At 37.9% G+C, this 22438-nt stretch overlaps 1 protein-coding gene across 7 annotated transcripts in view; it reads left to right on the forward strand.

The window, feature by feature from the left end:
• RALGAPA1 (Ral GTPase activating protein catalytic subunit alpha 1) overlaps positions 1 to 22438 on the forward strand; it is a 138336-nt gene that overhangs the window by 11719 nt on the left and 104179 nt on the right. For 6 of the 7 annotated variants that reach the window (XM_082318766.1, XM_082318768.1, XM_082318772.1 and 3 more), the window contains exons 2-12: positions 940 to 1050; positions 1589 to 1638; positions 3177 to 3234; positions 3908 to 3951; positions 4922 to 5099; positions 6980 to 7095; positions 9934 to 10072; positions 15243 to 15451; positions 15823 to 16062; positions 18375 to 18566; positions 19059 to 19196. In XM_082318766.1, the coding sequence (XP_082174892.1) occupies positions 940 to 1050; positions 1589 to 1638; positions 3177 to 3234; positions 3908 to 3951; positions 4922 to 5099; positions 6980 to 7095; positions 9934 to 10072; positions 15243 to 15451; positions 15823 to 16062; positions 18375 to 18566; positions 19059 to 19196 (1475 nt within the window). Of the gene's footprint in view, positions 1 to 939; positions 1051 to 1588; positions 1639 to 3176; positions 3235 to 3907; positions 3952 to 4465; positions 4565 to 4921; positions 5100 to 6979; positions 7096 to 9933; positions 10073 to 15242; positions 15452 to 15822; positions 16063 to 18374; positions 18567 to 19058; positions 19197 to 22438 lie in introns of those variants that run through there. The other variant, XM_082318769.1, reaches the window with a different exon arrangement.

The raw sequence follows: 22438 nt of genomic DNA on the forward strand, positions 1-22438 counted from the left end.
CTGAAAAGGGAGAGTTTTGCCTTTTAAAATACCGTCGTCCTATTCTTCTGTGCTACTGTTCTGTCCGCCTAGTTTCTCTAGTCTTATGTAGTTAAATAACAGGACAGGGAGTGTCTTTCAGTTCAGTGTGTACTAAAGCTTGAAAGAATTGATTAAAATGATCAATTTAAAATTAATCTAGATAAATCATCATATATTTCTTTAACTGAGGATTTGCACAAAACCACCTAGGGGGTTGTGGGAAGAGAGTCTGGAAACCTTCCTGGGGTACACAAGAAGGCACATCCCTCTACTCTCAGAACGATGTTTCCACCTCAGGGTCCCAGCTTCTGAACTCCTGAGATCACACAGTCAAAGGAGTATGGGGGACTGGGTCAGACTGGAAAGTGCATGGTAGAGCTTGGAGGGAGTAAGGAGGCAGCAGTGGGAATCAAGTGCTGCTGTCTGCTTCTTCCCAACCTGTTTCTCTACAGAGCAGAGGTGGTCCTCACTCATCATCCTTTATCCCACTTTCTTAAGTAAGCTTAGTTGTGTCTAGTAATTACAGTTGGGGACAGTGATGGCCTTTCTGTTGTAGAGTTTGGGTAGCATCATTAGCTTTATTTCTATTAAATTAACAATTAAACTAACATTCATCTGTACAGTGCTCGTCCTGATGGAATTCTGGTTCATGACTGGGGTTCGCAGGCATTACTGTCGTGCAAACGATGAGTGTGCAAGAAGACACTGCTTCCTGTTTTAAAATTCACTAGGCACTTATGGCATGCCGTATTGAATTTCATTAACTTCAGTTTAAAAGAATGAAAACTTCAAGAACTTCTTTACCGATAATAATTTTTCTTTTAAATAGCTTCAGTTCTTATTACTGGACAATGGTACAGAATGGTTGACTCTGGATATTTGCAAGAAATACAAACAGTGTTCTGTTCTGTTTTTCAGAGAATGCAGAATCGATTGATCTCAAACAGTTTTTCGACCTACATTTCTCACATATATATTATGTGTTCTTTGAAAACTTTGTGACTATTGAAGTAGGCCTTAAACAAAAAGGTAAGTATTTCAGATAGAACGCTTTTTGTCTTGGTGCTTGTGTTTTTGTTAGAAAATAAGGCAGGGTGTTATAAATAAAGCCATGGGTCTGTGGTCACAAATGGCAACATTAGCTGTGCAGAAATATGTGTAAGCACTAACTTTGCAAATAAAGCCAGAGCAATTAGTGGTGCATGCAGTGGAGGTGAGCAAGGAGAGTTTATTCTCTGATTACTGGTTTTGCCTTTTTGCAAAGTCAGGATTCTTGAGGTGTTATACTTTTTGTGTTTGGCAGAATTATTCTAAGTTTTGTTTAACAAGATGTTGTGTAACTTAATCTCTACCAGCTGTTGATGCCATAATAGAAAGTTACACAAACTTTAACTGTTACAAACCATAACTATGAAATATACTTCTTTTTATTTGCGGAAGGAATGCAAAATTATGGTTGTAGAAATGCATGTTTTTGTTTTACACATCTAAGGATCTTTGCCAGTGTTCCTTATATTTTGTTTTGATAATGAAAGTGTATCTTCTATTTATTTTTAATTGCATCTAGGTCACAAGTCTCAGAGAGAAGAATTAGATTCTATTCTTTTTATTTTTGAGGTAAGATAACTTGAATATTCCTGTATGAGGTTTTTTGCTTTGAATTAAGTCCTGTTAAATAATAACAGTGCAGCTATTCTACAGTTGCCTGGAAATACACTTTACATTTAACTGCATTCCTTTTTCCTTTTGGTTAGAGTTGAATATAGAGTTGAATATTTGTGCTTTGTGTGAGAAGTAAAAGAATTTGACTTGCAGTTTTGCAGGGAGATGTCTTAACTGGGAAAAGATGTTTTCTGCATCTGCAGATAGTTCATTACTTTTTGGTGGTGGTGTTCATGCCTCCCCCCCGTTCCAATGTATTATACAATTTGAAATTCTTATAAATATTATCTCTGATTAGTTGTGATCTTTTTGATCTTTTGATTGCGTTATCTCTGATTTTTCTCATAATAGATTAGTACCGCAGAATTAGGTTTTATAGATCCCATTTATTTTCAAAAAGATTTCTCATTTGAAAATAGCATTTCACAATATCCTTACCAAAAGCATATCTTGAACTAATTAACATGAATTAGAAACTGTTTTAATGAAATTGGAACATTTCTGAGCAGAGACTATAGTTTAGAAATAGCTTAGAATGTCAAGGTTTTGCCTTTCCTTTTTGATGGAGGCTTCTAATTATAGAACAAGGATTGTGGTTTTTAAAAATATTTAAAATTGAAAGTGATGAATGCTTATCACATGGTTGAATAAAAATTCAAGATTATTTTTTCTTTTTTTTTTTTTTTATCCAGTAAGGTACGTTGGTACTTAAAACTGTAGGGTTTGCTGTTACAAGGAGAGTGAATCCGATTTGTTCCCTAGTTCCTACATAAAGGGATATTAGGTGACCTGTGCTTTGGAAACAGTTGCATAGGCTGCTGCAGGGCCATGGCCAGGAATTAATTTGGGAAATAAGGTTATTTACAAGTTGCTAATGCCTCTAGCATAAATTATGAAGTGCTGCGTAATAGATTTTTAACTGCTTCTGTCACTAACTGTGCTCTGTTTCTTACCATTTGAAGATGATCATCATCCAGTCTATCTGGAAAGGTGTTAGACCATGATTGCCTCAGGTCTTTTCTTCATTGTTTTGCTGTAGCTCATTACCCCTCTGTTGAGAAGGCTGAAGCAAATGTTTGCTTGTGCCACAGAGGCAAGCCGACAGCTGAGCGTCCTAGCTTAAGCCACTGTAAAGGTGGAATAATCTAATACAACCTGTTGTGAACCAGAGAAACTGAGGCAGATACTCATCCCATTCCACTCCCTATGCTATAAGCAGCAATATCCAGCAGAGAGGTAGTGGAGCCAGATAAACTGCAGTAACATCTGAAGTCTCCAATGCAGGACTTGCCAGACAGTCCGTCAGAGCCTTTGGGCTTCTTAGCTTTAGGAATGGGATTATCTTGAAAGGACAGTAATGCTTCCAAAGAAAGCAGTGTGGAAATTTTCTAAGATAATCCTTCAGCTTCTCATCTGTGGCCTTTATGAAAGCGCTCTTTGGTCTTCTGAGAGCGATATGTGCAACATAGATCCTCGGGTTCTGTTTTTTGTAGAAAATTTTGCAACTCCTTCCAGAAAGGATTCATCAGAGATGGCAATTTCATAGTATTGGTAAGTTGATTTTGTTGCTTTCTTTTTTTTTAATTAATCTTATTTTTTATTAGTAGCTACTAGTAGTTTGTGCTAATCATTTCCTTAACCTTTAAGTAGCATACCAGGGATTATGGTCTTGAAACTCTGGCAAGCTAGAGGAAGAAAAAAAAAAACCCAAACCAAACCAAAACAAAAAAACCCCACCAATGTAACAAGTGCTCTTCTAGATAGAATTAATTCTTGGAATCTGGAAATAGGATAGTGGCTGAGAAAGAACAAGAGCAGGTAGAAGGTTGCTTTGTAATTATTTTTTTTCCTAATTTTTTCTCTCTTAGTAATAAATTTCAAAATTGGGTTGAGGTCTGTATTTGTGAATGGGGAATGCTGGTATTATGCAAAATAATGACTTGAGAATCATTTAATTTTAATGTACACATCCCGAAAAGTCCTTGGGGAAAAATGTTGTTACGGGTTGTGAGGAAGCTATGAAAGGTGATCTTATTTTTCTCCTTCTGGCATTGAGAGAGTTGCCTGAAGATATCAAGTTCACCAAGATTAAACTGGAGATTGCCAAGGACTTGTTTAAAAGTTACTATCAAGTCTGACCGAGAACTCTGACATCTTACTTAATAAAGAAAGAACAAACAAACAAACAAAAATACATATTTTCTTTTTCCTTTCTTCTTTTTAGGGTTGATTTTAAAGAAGCTTCTTCACACTGGAAATTCATTAAAGGTATTGGAAAAAGTTGCATACTACTTTTGTCTAAAGTACTTAAAAATACAAAATAAGAACACAAAGGTGAATTTTTATGGTAAAAGCACAGGAATGGGAACCAGATCATGACTTGTGTGTCATGAAAGAATGACTTCAAATCATCAGCGTTACCTCGGTAGAACTACTCACAGTAGTGATGAGTTTATGTACAGTAGCCATGTTAAGAATGTGTGCAAATGGTTTGAAGACTTTTGCATTAAAGCAGAAGTAAGCCTTAACCATTCATTGTTAGGGGTGAGGAAACTGGTTTGGGGGCTCAGGCTGTGGTTTTGGGGCTCAGGCTGTCTTAGAAGTGAAAGATTATCTATGCCAAAGAGATCTGTCGGTGGGTAGTCTAATAACAGTTGACCATGGGACAAAAGCCACCCAAGTGTAACGTAGTTTTGATACTGCAGCAAACAACCGTGTCACTCCTCTGCAGGCTTGGCTGGTGCTGAAATTCTCCAGTGTGAGAGCCAGGAGGGGACTGCTCTAGGACTCTATCACCTTTCTTGAAGAAGGAATGGAAGAGGGTAGAGCGGGTCCTTCTGCTGCAAAAAGCTCACTCTGTTGTTATAATTCATGAACACATGTAGGAATTTTATGATGGTCTTTGTATTTTCTGAAAATTCACATGGCATCTTGCAGTGCTGTAGTCAAGCAAGTGACTAGACATGTGTTGGTTTTCTTCCTCTTCTTTCAGAGAAACCCTGTGAAAGAGATTCTGTGAGGCAAACAGCAGTGAAGGTGCCAGGGTTGTCCTTGCATTTCAGCAGGAGCAGCAGATGTGCTAGCTTGGCTCTGCTGATCGCTGGTGGTCACGCTGTCTGTCTGTTCTCATCTTTTCTACCCCTCCCCTTCACCTTCTCCGTCCAGGACAAATGGAAATGCTTTTGCATGTTCTGGGACAAGTTAACTTGTTCTGCCTTTTTTTTTTTTTTCCTTTAAGATACGGCGAGAGGGTGTGCGTCTCTTTCTTTTGTGGCTGCAAGCACTTCAAAATAACTGCAGTAAAGAACAATTATGGATGTTTTCTTGCTTGATTCCTGGATTTTCATCACCACAGTCTGAATATGGCCCCCGAACACTAGATAATCTCATTAACCCTCCACTTAATGTTCAAGAAAGTAAGTAATTTGGTAGTATTACTCAATTCTTTACATAATTCAATTCTCAGCACAGAAAAGGCAAGTTGACGTAACAAAGAACTGACATACATATGTACCCAGGGAGATTATGGAGCTGTTAATGAGTTTCTTGGCAGTTTATCGGGTCTTCTTCCAATAGTAACTTTGTCTTTTTTTGTTGTTTTTAAGGGTGGATTGTTTTTTGGTTTGTTTCGTGTTTTGTTTTGTTTTTTGTTTTTTTTTTTTTAAGTATGGCTGTAGGAGCTTAACACACAGCGGGTGAAAATAAACTGACCAATCTTATGTAATTCTTCTTAAGAATTACAAGCAGATGCTGCATCTACTGCAAACTTGCACAGGCGGATTCTGCTTGTGTTGAACATTTGCACTGGCTTTGGCCATGCTCTAGGGAGCAAGCTATGCAAAGCAGTTTCTGGCGCAGCCTTCAAGAGAATGAGTTAGGGCAATGCGTAAAGCCAAATGGTTGATCTTCCTGCTGTGTCTGTGTATGACCAGGCAATTAAAGCTGTGATATTTTTGTGGCTCGGAATCTTCCGAAAGGATTGGACCTTGTAAACTGCAAAACCTGTGGTCAGAAAGGTCTGCATCAGTGGAAAGGCTTGGGCATTCTGAGAGAAGCTTTGTATACTTCATAGATTATTTTTTTTTTTTTTTTTTTTTTTTTTTTAAATATGAAGATCATTCTCTTGACTAATCAATAGAGTGCGGAGGATTTTTCTCTCTTAAGATGATTCTTATGACAGTTTTTCCTTTGGCTGTTCACTCTAGCAGTATCAGATACTGGTTACTTTGAGGAGCCGCTTGCCTCCTAATTGAATTTATTCCCACTACTAGGATTTTAAGGAGATAGATATATATATAAAATATATATTAAAAAAATATATAAAAATTAAAATATATTAAAAAATATATAAAAATAAAATATAAAAATAAAATTAAAAATAAAATTATATATAAAATAATAGATATAAAAACATTAATATAAAATAAAAATAAGGATATATTAATGAATTGCAATTGGATAGGGTCATAAGTGCAAACTGCATTCACATAAATGTGAATAAGAAGCTAAACACTTTTTCCTCTGAACTGTTGTTGCCTTTTTTTCAACCTCCACCCAATGTTTTAGAGCTGACACAAGCATTGCTTATAGAAGCAAGCAGTGTCTCCTTGACTGGTAATTAAATTTACTGAAACTTAGCTGACGAATTTCATGGCAGGATAGCTCTGCAAATAAAAGTTTGCTACATACTTTAAGCCCTGTTTTGGAGTTAACCTTACGTTGTATCTCTACAGCGGGAAAGGAGGAACAAATCTAAAGGGGATGTAGGCAGCATGGAAATGCAGAGTGCAAAGAGTGAAATGCGAACATCCAACTACAGGAACAAGAGTCAAAAAAACTCTGAAGCAGCTTCAGTGTAGAGGCAAAGGAAGCATAGAGCTAGTAAAACTTAACACAAATGTAACTGATCAACTGCCAAATGAAGAAAATTGTGAGAGATGTAAATAAAGATGTGGCATTTGTGCCATACAAATGTTACACTATTGTTTCCATAAATTCCAAAAGAAATGGATTACGCCTTTTGGAAAAATTGGGTCTTGGCAGGTAGATTCCCAAGGTGCATAGGGAGAACTTAATTATTATCTGCTGTGTTTTTGTATGTGTAAGAAACTAGTTCTATGGTGGTTTATTAGCTAACATGTCATAATTTTCATTAATCTGTGGGTGGATTGTTTTGCCTATAACCGTCTCTGCTTACTCCAGTACATTTCTACTTTCATAACTTGATAGATATTTATGCATGAGAAGAAATAGTCTAAATGTTAGATGTACTTCTTTTTTCTTTTTCTTAAAATAGCTCAAGTGACTATAGAGGAAATCACTCCACTCGTTCCTCCACAATCAGGAGATAAAGGACAAGAAGATTTAACAAGCTATTTCTTAGAAGCACTTTTGAAATACATAGTAATTCAGGTACGTTCTATAGTTTTCAAGCAAACAAATCTGAAACAACTAACACCTGTTTGCACATTACAAGAAGACATTTACTAGTAGCACTGCAAATGTATATAAAAATGTTTTAAACATTCCTCCCCCTCCCCCCTCCCTCAAGTGTCCTTCATAAAAAGCAAATTCTCCTAGAAAATTTCCACTTGTCTTCTGCGTGAAGATTCATAGGTCTGTTACCACAGTGTCTTGCATCTGATTGCAGCATGGAGTAAAAACAAGGCTTGTCAGTCACTTCAAAGAATGCTGATTCCAGCTCCCTTCCCATTTTCACCTCTCCCTCCCTACCCTGTTGCCTTCAACCAGTGGAAGGATCAACTGGCCTCACTCTTTAATTATGTGGGTTTTGTGGTGGTCAGGGACTTTGCTTTTCAAACTAAGGGGAAACTTCTAACTGAAAGCATTGGATTTTTTGTGATACGGGCTTTTAATGAGTCCCAAACTTTCGCTGGCCTTTTCCCTAGGTTTATACTGAGGCTAGCTGACAAAACCAAACAGAAATAGGGTGTCAGACTCAATGGTTTGTAAGACTGGGACTGCCAGTGTCTGTGCTTACGGTCATATTTTTCCTCCAGCTATCTTTCTGGAATTTCTGCTGTTACAGTAGATTAACCACACAGCCTCTTTAATGGAAACACTCTGAGCTACTGGAAAGTCCTGGTTAGTAGAAATGCTCCAGGGTGTTTAGAGCGTGACACAGAGATTATGGCTTTCTAGCAAGAGCTTGTGGGAGGGGTATTTTTGGGGTGGTTGTTTTTTTTTTTTTTGTTTGTTTTTTTTCCTGATCAAGATATTTACTACCCAGATCTTGCAGGGGTGGTGCCATGACTCCAGTTGGTATCTTAACTGTACTTTCTGGAACTTTAGTTTTAGGAGACTTGTAAGCTCAGGCATAATACAGTACACTGCACAGAGAAAATTTGGGATTACTTCTACAGCTGAGCAAGTTAACCTCTTCAAAAGAGAAGCAATGGGAAACAGTACATATTTGGAATACTTCAGATCTGACAAATCTTACGAGTTAGGTTCTGCTTAAAAGTCACTGCTGAGATTACACTTGCTTAGTGGCATTGCTATGTGAACACCAGGTAGTAAGATCTCGCAGATCCCTAGCTACCTAAAAGGCAGATTATGGAGCTGAACTGTGCACAGAAAATGAAGACTTGAGGCACACAGTATGTCCTTCCCTTCATACTTTGACACTTCCATGATCTCAGCTAGTACTTCAAATGCCTAGGACAGGGCATGGCAAGAGCTCCTATCAAAAACTGTGGCTTAGCTATTATATTTTATGTAATTAATTTGCTGGCGAGTTAGCACATGCTGCTTCTGAGTCTGCTCTGCTGTCACATGCCCAGCAAGCTGCTTGACTGCCTGATACGTGTTCCAGGGTACTGCCTTCTGGGTCAGACTTGTGCAGCAGAACCCAGTTGGGTATCTATCCGTAAGTTTTTCTTCACACTTTTGCAGGGTTGTGCTAGAGAAGATGGACAGTGCACAAATAAGTCCAATGCTAAACTGAAACATTTCATGGCTTCCCTTTATCTGTCTTGCTCTGTGAACTTGCAGTGCTGGAATAATTTGTAACCTGATTTTGTTGCATCTCCCAGTTTGAATAGAGGTCATCATACTTGTGATTTTTAGGGTAAGCTTAATGATGACTGTTCACTTTGAGTAAAAATACCTCTTACATTCTTGAAGACAACTACCATCTCTAATAAATCGGTAGTATTGCATTTAAATTTAGATAAGTCGTTGAGACAGGTGTCATAGAACTTGTTCACTATGTGAATGCTAAAGTCTTTTGCTGAAGTCTCTTTACAGGCACTGATAATTTCAAGCTGAATACTTAATTCTTTGATATTAAGTTCTGCTAAAGGACTTTGTGTCACTAATTTCTATGTATTTGTCACCCATTCTATTGAATTATATTGGGCAGAGGATATATGTATATGTAGGTATATTCCATTCTAAAGGCCTGTTGCCCTGAAAATAGATCATAATAGAACGGTGGACTTCGAGTAGGGAAGGGGGGGGGGGAGGTAAAAAACCAACCAACCAACCAACCAACCACGGGGTGGTGGTGGGGAGAAAAAGCAAAGCTTCCTTTATTTTATTCATGGTAGACTTGGCAGATTACCCAGCTCTGCAGGCACATGGATTCTCCAGGACAAAGATGGAAACTGCATGTTGGGTTTATTATTAAGGAGAACTTATCGTGCTTTTCAGCAGGGAAACATTTCATAATGAGGAAGGCTTAGCACTCATGATCCATGAAAGTAGATTTGTGTAATTCAAATTTAAAGTTCTATCTTCCGCTGCTTGTGGTTGATAGATTTGTTTGTTTCATATTGCCAACCGCACATATGAATCCAAGTACCTATTATAATGAATATATGGACGCTTGTTAGTCAAAATGTGTTAAAAGAAATTGTTAAACAAATGTTCAGTAGCATGGATAATTGTCCTTTTCTTATAAAACATTTTGAAATATAAAAACAGTTTTATTAAAAACAATCAATTTGAGTTTACTCCCTGACTTGGCAAGATGACCATAAAAGCAGATGTGTTTCTATTGATTTCAGTATTTGATGTGTTCAAGTTCATTTTGAAGCAATGTTTTGGAAGAGAACAGTCTTTGTTTCATTGACATTTTCTAGGTAGTTTCTGTTCCATCTTTCTAAAAGTGTTTATAAAAATGCGTATGATATTGTTACAAAGAAATAACTTATAAAGAAGCCATTTCATCAGTCATCTTTTTCTTCTACTTCGGGATGTTTACATTGTCCAACTTCTTTTTTTAAGGTTAAGAGTTTAGAATGGAAGAACAAGGAAAACCAGGAAAAGGGATTTTCATTTTTATTCTCAAATTTTAAGAAATACTACTTACCTTCTATTTTCCCAAACATCTGTAAGGAGACCAGCTTGTATAACCCTATACTTGGTAAGTGTTAACACAGCTGATAAAATCATTACATTTTCTCTAATAGAGAGTATAGCAAAGCAGTTTTTTGCTTGAGTCATGTTGCCCATAAAGAACATTCTCCAAAAGTACTCTTATGAAAGAACATGTTATGGTTCCTGTTCATGGTTTTCAGTCCTCTGTTCCTGGAGGCACCTGACCCTTTCATTAGCGTCAGTCTTGCTATATTAACCTGATTCAGATAAATTAAATGTTCTTGTAAAACAGTTCTTAAGTGTGACCTTTGTTGTTGATTTTAGTTGTGCTCTGAAGAGAAACTACTGCTGCTGAGGTAAAAGGTGTTAGTGTGCTGTTCTTTGGGGGATGTTGGCTTTATCTGTACAGAATCGTAGTGTGTGGATCATACGGTGCTTGCTCGTAGTTTAGACAGGGAAACTCAGTTATGTTTTTGTGTCAACTGTATTTTGTCAAAAGCTTGCAGTAGGAAAAGGAAGCTAGGGTTTAACACAATCTTTAAAGCTGATGGTGCTAGAATATATCTTTCCATATAGAGAGTGGAATTTTCGGTGTTTGCTAAGCAAACCTAACCAGAGTTTTGCTCAGAGGTTTTTAGCCCATTCTAAACTAAAACATTGTTTGCAAATCTTGATTTTGCTAAGTCAGGTTTGCATGCACCCATGCATATCTTGGTTGTAAGCCAACAGAGTTCAAGACTGTTTGTTTGCAAAGTGATACCATGTACACAGGCTTTAAGCTGCCATTTCATTACTTGAATAATATGGACACTTCACTGCTCCTCTTACCTGTGGATGCAACGTCTCACAAGGATTAGTAGTCATCTCCAGACACAATTTCATATTCTAAAATCAAGCTGTCAGGGAAGTTCGTTGAAAAGGTCTTAGTTTCTCCCAGTCCATGTACATGTATTTGGATTGTGGCTTTCTTCAGAGATGGATGTTTCAAAACCATGTTCTCCTGGGAAAGACAAACAGTGGACCTTCTCATCTAGGGGAGAAGAAACAGTATAAATCCAGCCATAAGCAACATTAGAACAAGAGTTGTGTGAAGATATTGAAGAGGTTCAGTGATAAAGTAGCTACAAGAGAGAAAGCAAACCTACTGCTGCTTGACGTCCTCGAACAAGAAATGTGGAAACGATATTTTCTCTTTCTATGAAGATTTTGATTGAGTCTTCCACAGAAGTCTCACTGTAGTCCTCTCTTTTTCTGTGAACTATAAACAAGAAACTTCCAAGGCCTTATTAAAGAGGAGGACAGTGGGGAACAAGAAGAAGAAAGGGGCACAGATCCCTAGAACTACTGTCAGTGCCTAAAACTGCGCAAAGTCAGCAACAATGATGAGGATTTTGGGAAGAATACAGTAATGAAAGCAACAGAAACACTGGTAAGTAGAATAGTCTTTTCTCCTCTAAGAAGTTCTTCTCTGGCATGCATCTTCCCACCCTATTTGAAAACAATCCCGTGCCTGTTCTCAACAAAATTGGCAGCATTTAGGCAGAAAACAAGGCAAACTTGTGCGCTGAGCCTGCTACTAAAAACAGTTCTGCTACTGGTGTAATGTTTAATTTAGAAGTCATGAGGTACAAATTAAAACAGTAGTTTTAGTAAGCAAGCATTGATACAGGGCTTTACTGGAGATAATATATTGGATTGAGATAATTTTCTTTTTCTTTCTGTTAAGGCAGATTTTCACATAAGTATATTGGTTACAGTAACAAGCACCAAGCATTCCAGTTACAAGAAGCTAGTATTGTGCCTCCTCCAAATTCTGGCTTGTGTGTTACAGGCTTAGAAGAGCCCATGAGATTGGGGTTTTTTTTTGTTTTGTTTTGAATGTCTTTTAACATCTGTTTAGATTCTGTAAGATAGTCTTTAGAAACTGTTTAGTAAGAACTACAAATATGGCAGTAAGATTCCAGGGGCATTGTTTCTTCCATCATAATAATGTGCCTTTCTGTGTAATGTGCTTTCCAAGCCATTTAGATGGGCTCCTTCATTTGCAGGGAAACAATAAAGTGGGCTGTCCTACAGCTCTGTGCAGTTCTTCATTCTTTCTGAACCCTTTGTTGCCTTAAAAAGTAAGCGTGGTCAAAACTACAAGTGTCCACCATTACAACTGTGTTTTTGCTAGCCTTTTCATTTTCTACCCTGTGTATGTCTTCCACCACCTACAGCTTCCTGCCCTTTTTGGCACTGGCTCACATCAGGTTCCCAGAGCGGGAAGGGCAGGGGGTGGGAAAAGCACAAAACAGAAAGGAAAAATGGAAAGTTGGGGGAAGGGAATATTTCCTCTTCTGCTGTTTGAGTCAATCTAATAAGCTTCTGTTTTGCTTTGGTTTTATGTCAGTGTCCTCATCTGGAGCCTTGACACCTACTTCCAAGATGGACAGAAATGCAAAAATACAAGAAATGACTGAAGGAGGATGCATTTGAGAAGCAGCTGCAGCACATAATACAGTTGAGAGGGAGCAGAGAGAGAGGATGTTCTGAGAGGATATCATGAAACTGCAGAAGGAGACAGTGTGCTGCAAAGACATGTTTACTGCATGTCTACTGGATGTCTTGTCCTTTTGAAAACACTGCCAGTATTGCAGCCTTCATGCCCTGCTGAATGCTAATAGATACCAAAGAGAACTGATTTTTACATCTTTAAATACCCCGCTACCAGGCATTTGCTTCCTTTTTTCACTGACTGTGCTGTTATAAATGCTTCTGTTTAAGATAAATTAATTTTTAATTTTCTTACTAACCTGCTGCTTTCCACAGAATGAAAACGGTGTACTGGTTTTTATTTGTAGTAAATAAACTCTTTGTAAGCTTTTTAAAAAGTATTCTGTGCATTTGTTACTTAGGTGGATGATATGCAAGAGTCATGTAGTTTTTTCCTCTAAAAACAATGCTTCCATTAAAAATAGTGGATATAACTTTAAAGTCTGCTCTGGAAACATTTGTCAGTTTAGCAGCATCATGATGAGTTTACCACTGCTTTTGTATGTGGCTGTTGAAATGGCACTGAGATATAGCAGTTTGGATGTCCTCAATGCTGGTGCTGGATGTCGTGTTGTGTATTTGTAATGTTAACAAGGAAACCTTTACAGCAGTCTGGCAGGTAGGCTTTATTCACTTAAAATGGCTAAAAGTATATAGGGCTGTCATAAGTTAATTGCCTAGATAGTAGCTAATTATTTCTTCATTGCTGTCCAGATTTGTTCGTCCTGGATTATGATACCATAACCTGGCAGAAGTTATGTGGGATCCCTTAAAACAACTCTTGACCTTACATTAGGAATATATGGTCAGGGAACAACTTAGTATTCTTCAGCATGACTACTTTGCATCTTCTTTGACTCCCACCATTAGTATCTTTGAACTGCCTTCTGGCCTGTAAAACCATGGAACATATCTTACTTGTGTACCACAAGCTATAGAAGAGTTGAGGCAGTGCTGGAATACCATCTCTGTCCAATCTATCAGTCTCCATATCTGGATAGGACCATCATTTTCCATGCCTCCTTGGTTTTTTTGTTTGTTTTTTTTGTTTGTTTGGGGTTTTTTGTGTGTGTGTGCTGTCATCAGATGAGAATCGTGATACTGAAACACCAGCAGCAGGGTGTGTTCTGACAGCACATGTCATAGTCAGTCCTCAGACAAATTTTCATCTACTTTTTGTATCAGAGCAGATCTCATAGTTGCCCTTCTAGAATTAGGAGTAGAGTTGGGACACCACTCCCAGAGAAATGTCATTCACACCTGAAAGTTTTGTAGCTGCTTCAGATTGATGATTGGTATTGCAGAACTGTTCTACACCCTGTCTTGGGTTGTGAAACGACATTTTGCAGTGTTGAGTTGGCTGATACATGTCTGGAGTTGAACTGGGCTGTTGATATTTGTCCCTGCAGAAATGTGCATTATGCACAATTTAAAAACTGTCTTTGTGTCCCTACCCCCCCCCCCCCCCCCCAAATCTTTGTGATGTTTTTAGTGCACATGTCAATTCCATCCACATTGAGTTATTAAGGACTGGCACTTTTTTCTGAAGCGGATTCGGGAATACTGATGACACTGTTGGCATCTTTGTCACTTGCACAGTAGAGAACCAGAAGTGCTAACCAGTTCTGAACCATCATGCAGAACATGGGATGGAGAAAATGGAATTGTAGGTTATAGACCCTGAATAACCACAGTTTCTGCCAGTTGGCATGCCGCTGGGCATCATTCATTACATTCGCTGCAAGCTAGTACAGAAGCTACTGCCACAGGATCATCTTTCAGCTAAGTCATAGGAAGATGCGTGTGCCCTTGCTCTGGTGGCGAAGTCCAGCAAAATTAGTTAGTGCAGGTGTGGCATTAGATGAAGCTGTGAAACTCACGTGGCTTTGGAGCAGGATTTCTCTCTGTTCTATTCACTAATTATATTGCTTTATTGTGGATTACTGCAGACCAACACAGAGATCTTTCTAGGGATGCATTAGGAAATGTGGTGATTCCTTGCATCTGAACTGCATCTGCTTTTCCCAGTAGATTTGGTAGTAGGGGATAAGTGACATATAGGACTCTGAAAAGGCTGTAAAATGGTATGAGTTACATGAACTGTTGCTTAGTAACTTAAATGACTATAAACACTTATTAAAAATTAAGAAATTTGACAATATCGTAATTCTGTATGAAAACAGTTTTCTTGTATAGGCCATATTCTAGCCTAGTTAACAGTTATTTTGCTACTTAGAACTCTTTTGTAGTTTTCAATGAAAGTGTGAAATAGTGAGTTTGCTGAAATATTGAGTATAGCGTGTAACTTTAAAAAAAGCTGAAAACAGTTAAATGTGTTTACTTTTTTAGAAAAAAATGCAAGCAAGGATATAAGGCTACAGAAATGACTTTCAGGTAGAAAATTAAAGGTTTTGCATAGCAGAAGCAAGTTGCTGTCTGTTGGACCAACAATATTGTCTCCCTCCAGGAGAAAATTACAGCCTTTTGATGTCTTGTATTCTGGTCTTGAAATTTTTTCTCTCACGTCCATTTTGGCACATCTTCAGATGAGTTGTGCAACAGTGAATATGAAAAAAACAGCACTGTTGAAAGTTCACGTGTATCAGTTATGGTTTTAGGATTTCTTTCTTTATAGAGCTTTCTCTCTGCACATATTTTTAAGATGTTGTGTTTCCTTACAGATATACCACAAATGAGACCAAAGCCACACTATGTAATGGTTAAGAAAGATGCTGAAACCAATGAGGCAATATATTGCACAAAGGAACCTTTTATTAAGGCTCGTGTTATTGTCATTCGATGGTTGGTGTCTTTCTGGCTTGAGCCAAAACCTCATACAGGACCTCATATTCCTGGGATGGAAGGTGAAAATGTGCCAAAGAATATTCAGGTAAAACCAAATATACAAAAAAGTGTTTGTTTTCGTGTTTTTGTCTTAATTGTTATATCAGCAGTGTGCACTCCTCTGATAATTATAACTACTGAAGAATTAAAAAAAGAAAATTCTAAACAAATTTTCTGCTTATGAATTCACTTTACAAGGACTCGCTATGTTTTGTTTTTTTTTTTTTTTTTCAAATTCTGCTATTTTGTTTTTAATCAAATAGACATAAGCCTTGAAATGCAGTGAATCCTATCTTCGGGGTTTTTTTCCTGAATTCTTTGTACTGCTTTAAATTATACTGTTGTGTAACTTAAATTGTATTGTTCAATTGTTCTACTAAAAATGAGCTATGAAATATTCTTTAATTTTTGTTTCAGAGAGCAGCTGCTAGCATGGCTTCAAGGGAGGACAGCAAAAATGACAGTACTGATAAGCAAGACAGAAATGCAGAGCCAGAACAATCTCATTCTAATACAAGTACTCTAACAGAGAGAGAACCAAGTTCTTCCAGCCTCTGCAGCATTGATGAAGAGCATTTAACTGATATTGAAATTGTCCGGAAAGTCTTTTCTTCTAAAAGAAGCAATGTTAATTTTCTAACTGAGATTTTTCGACAGGTAAAGAACCCTCGTCAGAATGCAAGAATCGTGATGATTGTATTGTAAATGATCATTATGTCATGGTTTTCTTTCAAGAGCATTTGCTAAGCAGAACATTATATAAATGTACAGGTTTTTTTCTGTCATCTTGCCTTTAAGGTTTAAGAATTGAAAAATTAAAATTCTGAAATATTTTCTGAGTGATTTCCCTGGTGATCTGTGAGAAAATCTGTGATTTTTCCCTGGTGATCAGTGAGAAAATTTCTGAGTGATTTCCCTGGTTCCTGATTTTTCTAATTTTATTTCTTTAATAACCAGTTTGACAACATTTAACTTGGACTTTACAGTTCCCTATAGACAGGAATGTTTGATATTTTCATACATCAACCCCATAGCTATTAGAGCTCACAACCAAGCACATTAAAATAAGCCTCCTGTGGGAGTCTACAGCTGTTAAAGAGCTGTTTTAGGAGGAATTGAATGTCCTTACCTTGGTAGTGTTCATCAGAAGAGTGGCACAGATGGCTATAGAAGGTAACAGCTTCTGACTTCACTGCAACCAGAAATGTTAGCTGAGCATACCCAAAATAGTGTTTCTCAACTGGAAACTATTAAACAAATTTAAACTGAGAACATATGCCAGAATATGGAGTCTTTATTTATAATGTGAAAATACATAACTTCAAGTTCAATGTGGGAGAATAAAACAAGATTGACTTTCTTTATGCCCCGTGCTATAGATGAAAAGATGAAGAGATTTTTCTGAATAATAGTAAAGAAAAATATACTAAGTTTCAATTCAAATGCATGACACTAATTGCTTTAAACAGCAGAAAATTAAACATTTTAAATCTCCAGTATATCTGGATGAAACAAATATTTTCAAATGAGGCAGATAAGTGTCAGAAGCTTAACCACATCCAGTGTGTTGAAGAGCTTGGACACATTACTGAAGGAGATAACAGAGTTACCCAAATTCAGCTGCTACTCAAGGGTTTACAGAGTCTGAGGCATTGAATGTAGAGTCTAAATTATTGATGGTCAATTTAGAAACTGCCTCCCCTCAGTGAAGGGGACAGCAAAGGCAATTTTCTTCATTCATTTCACAAGGCACTCCCTGAGTTATGTAGATTATTTGGATTTCATGTGTGGTTATGAGATCTCATTTAAGTCAATTGTTTAGCCAGAAGTTTTCAGTGTAAGTTCATTTCTGATATGCCAGGTGTTTGTAATGTTTGTGAAACATTAGGGCTAAGTTATTGCAGTCAGGAGGAGGTTTCAGTTGTACTGAATGGCAGGAAGATGGTCTGTAGAAAAAAGATCGTATGCATTTCGGACTCCAGGGTACAAAAAATGTATATGGGCTTGCAGAAGACTGTTAGACTTGATGAGTGATAGTGTGTGACTGATGAACTTGTCAGCTGAATTCTGTAATACAAAGCAAAATTCTTTTTAGTGTGATACTGGTATGAAATGTCCATTTCCAGGGAGACAACATACCACCTGCGTCAAGTGGGCACTCCTTAAAGACGGGCGCAATGAGTTTTCAACATTCACACCATGGACTCCATAAAACGATGTGTTTGTGTAGTTTATCTGTTCTTTTTTGTATATAATTAGGGCATCATGGTCTTTAGTCAGGTTTTAACTAACTATAAATACATTTACCAATGTTAAAAATTTCTGATCTGACTAGTTGTTACCAGCACAACAGATATAGAAAACCTCCTGAAGAGGGCACTAATCAGCCGTCACACTGCCTCCAATGCACGATTTTTTAAAACAATAATTCTGAAGTCTTTTCAGGGAGTCATTTGTTTTAAGGATACTGTATTGTAAAATCTCATTTAGCTAAAAATAAGATACATGGCTACCAGTAATGTACGTCACTTGAATTTTTGTTAGTCATTTCGAACTGATTTAACTCCACTCTTCCAAGTCCTCTGAATGGAAGATGTTGTAATAGAAACTTCTGCTCATTCATTTTGCATACTTTTGATGAGTGTTTGGGCCTTAATTTCAGCAGGCTAGGCATCGAGTAGGTATGCCTGTATGGATTCTTATATCTCTGTCTTTGGCAGTGAAGTTTTCAAAGTACTTTCTTGACAAGTTTTCGTGTTAAAACATTTTTTTCATGTGTTTAGTTTACAGATGAAGAAAGTAAGCAAACATTTAGGTTCAGGAGTAATTTATTTATTAAGATCCTACAGTGGCTGTGTTCGGCCCCCCCCCCCCCCCCCCCCCATCCCTTAGAACCTGTACATTATAGAACCCAACTTGATTTCAAGTATTGTAACTGGTTTTTTGTTTGTTTCTTTTTCTACTCACAGGCATTTCTGTTGCCGATATGTGAAGCAGCTGCCATGAGGAAAGTGGTAAAGGTGTATCAGGAATGGATTCAGCAAGAAGACAAGCCTTTATTTATGAAAGAACCTGAAGAAATAATGCAGTGCACAACTATAGATTGTGATGAAAGTGTTGTTGACCACAATTCATCAGAGAAAGCAAAAGAAAGAGAAGAGGTAAAATATTGTTGGTTAATACTTGTGCATCTTTTGGATATGCCAGTAGACAAAGAAGTGGCCTCCTCAACAGATTATATGTGGTTTAATTTGATGTCAGAGCATCTGTTTGGGAGAATCAATGGTAATGAAACAGTACATGAATGGGCTACCAATTTGATCTATCTGTAGATTTTTTATGTGGTTAGTTCAATTTAAAATTTCACGTAGTTTTATGAACTATTCTCAAGATGTGGATTATACAGTATGCCAACCTTCAGCTGTGTAAAAACTATATACAAATAAAAGGATGAGGAAAACAGTAGTTATTGCATCCAGATACTTTAAAATAATTGTTACAAACTTCTTAAAATGTAGTTGTGTCTTTAAGATGCGTCTTAAACATCTGCCTACCGTTGTTTATTATTTAATATCTATTATATACTTTTTCCTTTAATATAAACCCAAAATACCTGTCTACAGGTTATATTTTAAGAAAAAAATATTTTTCAGGAAAAAGGAATGAACTCCAGTCATGTTAGAAATTCAAACTGGGCAAGAAATGGCTGTTACGAAGACACGTTGCATAAATTGTCCGAAATTGATACTGAAGAGCAAAATGTACGAGCTGGAGTGCAGTCAGTGTTGCAGGTATGAAATAGACTTGATAACTAATTTTCATCCTAATAATAAAGCTTGTGTTATCAGTACATAAAGAGTGGAATATAATGCAATACTCCTGCAAGCAAAACCTATGCTCCTTCAAAGCATCTCTGATTTTTTAAAATTATTTTAGATTTAAAAAGTATGATGATAGGTAGTGTTAGAATAATGACAGTGGTTCACTATATCTTTATTGACCTGAAGTAGGACAATGTATACTCAAGTGTTGGATAACACAGTAAAAAACCTTTTAATTTTGCATCAGGACATGCATTCTGCTCTGCATCATATCACAGAAAAAGTAATTCTCATTTGAGTGCCACATCGTCAAATTATTCTAATTAAGTGTTAATGAAAATGCTTAGATGCTTTTTTTTTTAAGCTATTAGTCACCACACAGAAAACATCCGAACCTGCGGTTTTCCTAATCTGAATAATAAAGTGTACAGGGATATTATCTTTATCTGAATTAGAGTGGATGAGTACATAAGTGTGTGAAAAATTTGATCAGACACCACAGCTCTCTACTTCAGTGATACCCTTAAGGAATGGGAGAGTTGCAGAAGTTCCCTCACAGAAGTTTTCGAACTGATTCTAGGAAATTTGGCTGGGTAGAAGTTGTGTTAATTTCAAATGTTCAGCAAAATGCTTTACTGAAGTTGAGAATATAGAAAACCAAGTGTCTATAACGTGATGATTTTTTTTTTCTTTAATCTTTGAAATGCTTTTAAAGTCATATAAAATGTGTGCATCTTATATATAATATGTGCATGCACATACATACATATAGGTGTGTATATGACTGTAGCCTCCATAATATTCTTTTATCCAGAAGAAAACTGATTCTAAATGAAATAAAATAGACATGTGTGTTTGCCATTCCACCGTCTGCACTTTTACCGTAGGTGGCCATGCTAATTAGAACTCATTTTTACCACAGCTTGAATGATTTCCTGAATAGGGTTTCCTGTTCTGCTGTACACTGTTATATTTAGAAATAAACTTTGTAACTGAAATCACTTTTAAATTCAAATAGGTTACAATAATTTAAGCTTCATAATCTTTGCATACAATGACTGTTTAGATTATGAAGTGTTTCTGAGCGAAGAAACAGTGAAGTATCTTTATCCGTTTGCAATGTATTGCTCAGGTTTACGCATCTGAGAATGCCTAGGAGGTTCTTCATGTTGAAGTTTTTTAGACAAAGGTTCATTTGACCAGCAAATATCTTTTTTTTAGCTCAAAATGGAGTCAAGACATCATTCTAACCCAGTACCATGTCTGAATTTGAGAGGTTTCCTGACCTGGAACCACATTTGACTTTTTCTGTGAATCACAAATCCAAGACTTCTGTCTTGAGTTTTCTTCCCATTTAATTCTTGCATAAAATTTTTTCTAGGCACTTAGAGTAGGGTAGGTTCATTAATTGAGGCTAGTGAATGTAAAGATGCATACTAATAGTTTTTAATTATTAAAATCCAAAGCTCTCAGTAGAGGGAAATTACATCTGTAGAACCAATGATTTCCTGTACATGTGGATTAAGACAGACAAATAAGAATTAATTGGAAATCTAGGGCTCACCATGATTTTAATGCTTCCTAAACTTACATAAAATTATAACAACACTTCAGTAGTAGCTCCTGTAACTCCTACAGTGTCCTTGCCTACTTTGTTTTCATCCTTTTCATTCTGAAAGCCCTAATTCACTGTCCACTGAAGTCAACCACTTTGGAGAAGGTATCCTGTTTCCCACTTTCGGTAAGCCTTACTGATCACAGTGGGATGAATGCTTTAGTTTCCCAAAACATAGTACAGGCCTTGTCATGCTGAAGTACACACTGTGTACCATGACTGTTTCAAGTAGTTTAGCATATATTATACTAGTCAGGTGCTGGTGGAAATTCTGTGCAGTGGACTTCTTTACTGGGACGTTTTTGCCTATCATTAAAATAATTGTATTGAGTAGTTTGTTGTGCCATCTGTCTGTGAAAGCAAAAATATACAAATATTTTGTAGAAAAAAAATGGGAAAAAAAAATCAGTCTTATTGTTGCCTTATCATCACATCAAGCATATTGTGGTGGGTTGACCCTGGCTGGATGCCAGGTGCCCACCAAAGCCGCTCTATCACTCCCCCTCCTCAGCTGGACAGGGGAGAAAAAATACAACAAAAGGCTCATGGGTTGAGATAAGGACAGGGAGATCCTTCACCAGTTACCATCATGGGCAAAACAGACTTGACTTGGGGAAATCAGTTTAATTTATTGCCAATCAAATCAGAGTAGAGTAATGAGAAATAAAAACTAAATCTTAAAACACCTTCCCCCTCGCCCCTGCCTTCTTCCCGGGCTTGACTTTACTCTCGAATTCTCTACCTCCTCCCCTCCAGCAGCGCAAGGGGACGGGGAATGGGGGTTGCGGTCAGTTCATCACACGCTGTCTCTGCCGCTTCTTCCTCCTCAGGGGCAGGGCTCCTTATGCTCTTCCCCTTCTCCAGCGTGGGGTCCCTCCCATGGGAGACAGTCCTCCACGAACTTCTCTAACGTGAGTCGTCCCACGGGCTGCAGTCCTTCATGAACTGCTCCAGTGTGGGTCCTTTCCACAGGGTGCAGTCCTTCAGGAACAGACTGCTCCAGTGCAGGCTTCCCATGGAGTCACAAGTCCTGCCACCAAACCTGCTCCAGCGTGGGCTCCTCTCTCCACAGGGCCACAGGTCCTGCCAGGAGCCTGCTCCAGCGTGGGCTTCCCACAGGGCCACAGCCTCCTTCAGGCATCCACCTGCTCCAGCGTGGGGTCCTTCATGGGCTGCAGGTGGATATCTGCTCCACTGTGGACCTCCATGGGCTGCAGGGGGACAGCCTGCCTCACCATGGTCTTCCCCAGGGGCTGCAAGGGAATCTCTGCTCTGGCACCTGGAGCACCTCCTCCCCCTCCTTCTTCACTGACCTTGGTGTCTGCAGAGTTGCTCCTCTCACACAGTCTCACTCCTCTCTCCAGCTGCAGTTGTGCAGGTTTTTTTTCCCCCTTTCTTAACTATGTTATCCCAGAGGCTCTACCACCATCACTGATGGTCTCAGCCTTGGCCAGCAGTGGGTCCGTCTTGGAGCCGGCTGGCATTGGCTCTGTTGGACATAGAGGGGAAGCTTTTTAGCAGCTTCTCGCAGAAGCCACCCCTGTAGCTCCCCTGGTACCAAAACCTTGCCACGCAAACCCAATACACTTATATTTAA

The sequence above is a fragment of the Platalea leucorodia genome, assembly GCF_965183815.1.
Source record: "Platalea leucorodia genome assembly, chromosome: 7".
NCBI lineage: Eukaryota > Metazoa > Chordata > Aves > Pelecaniformes > Threskiornithidae > Platalea > Platalea leucorodia.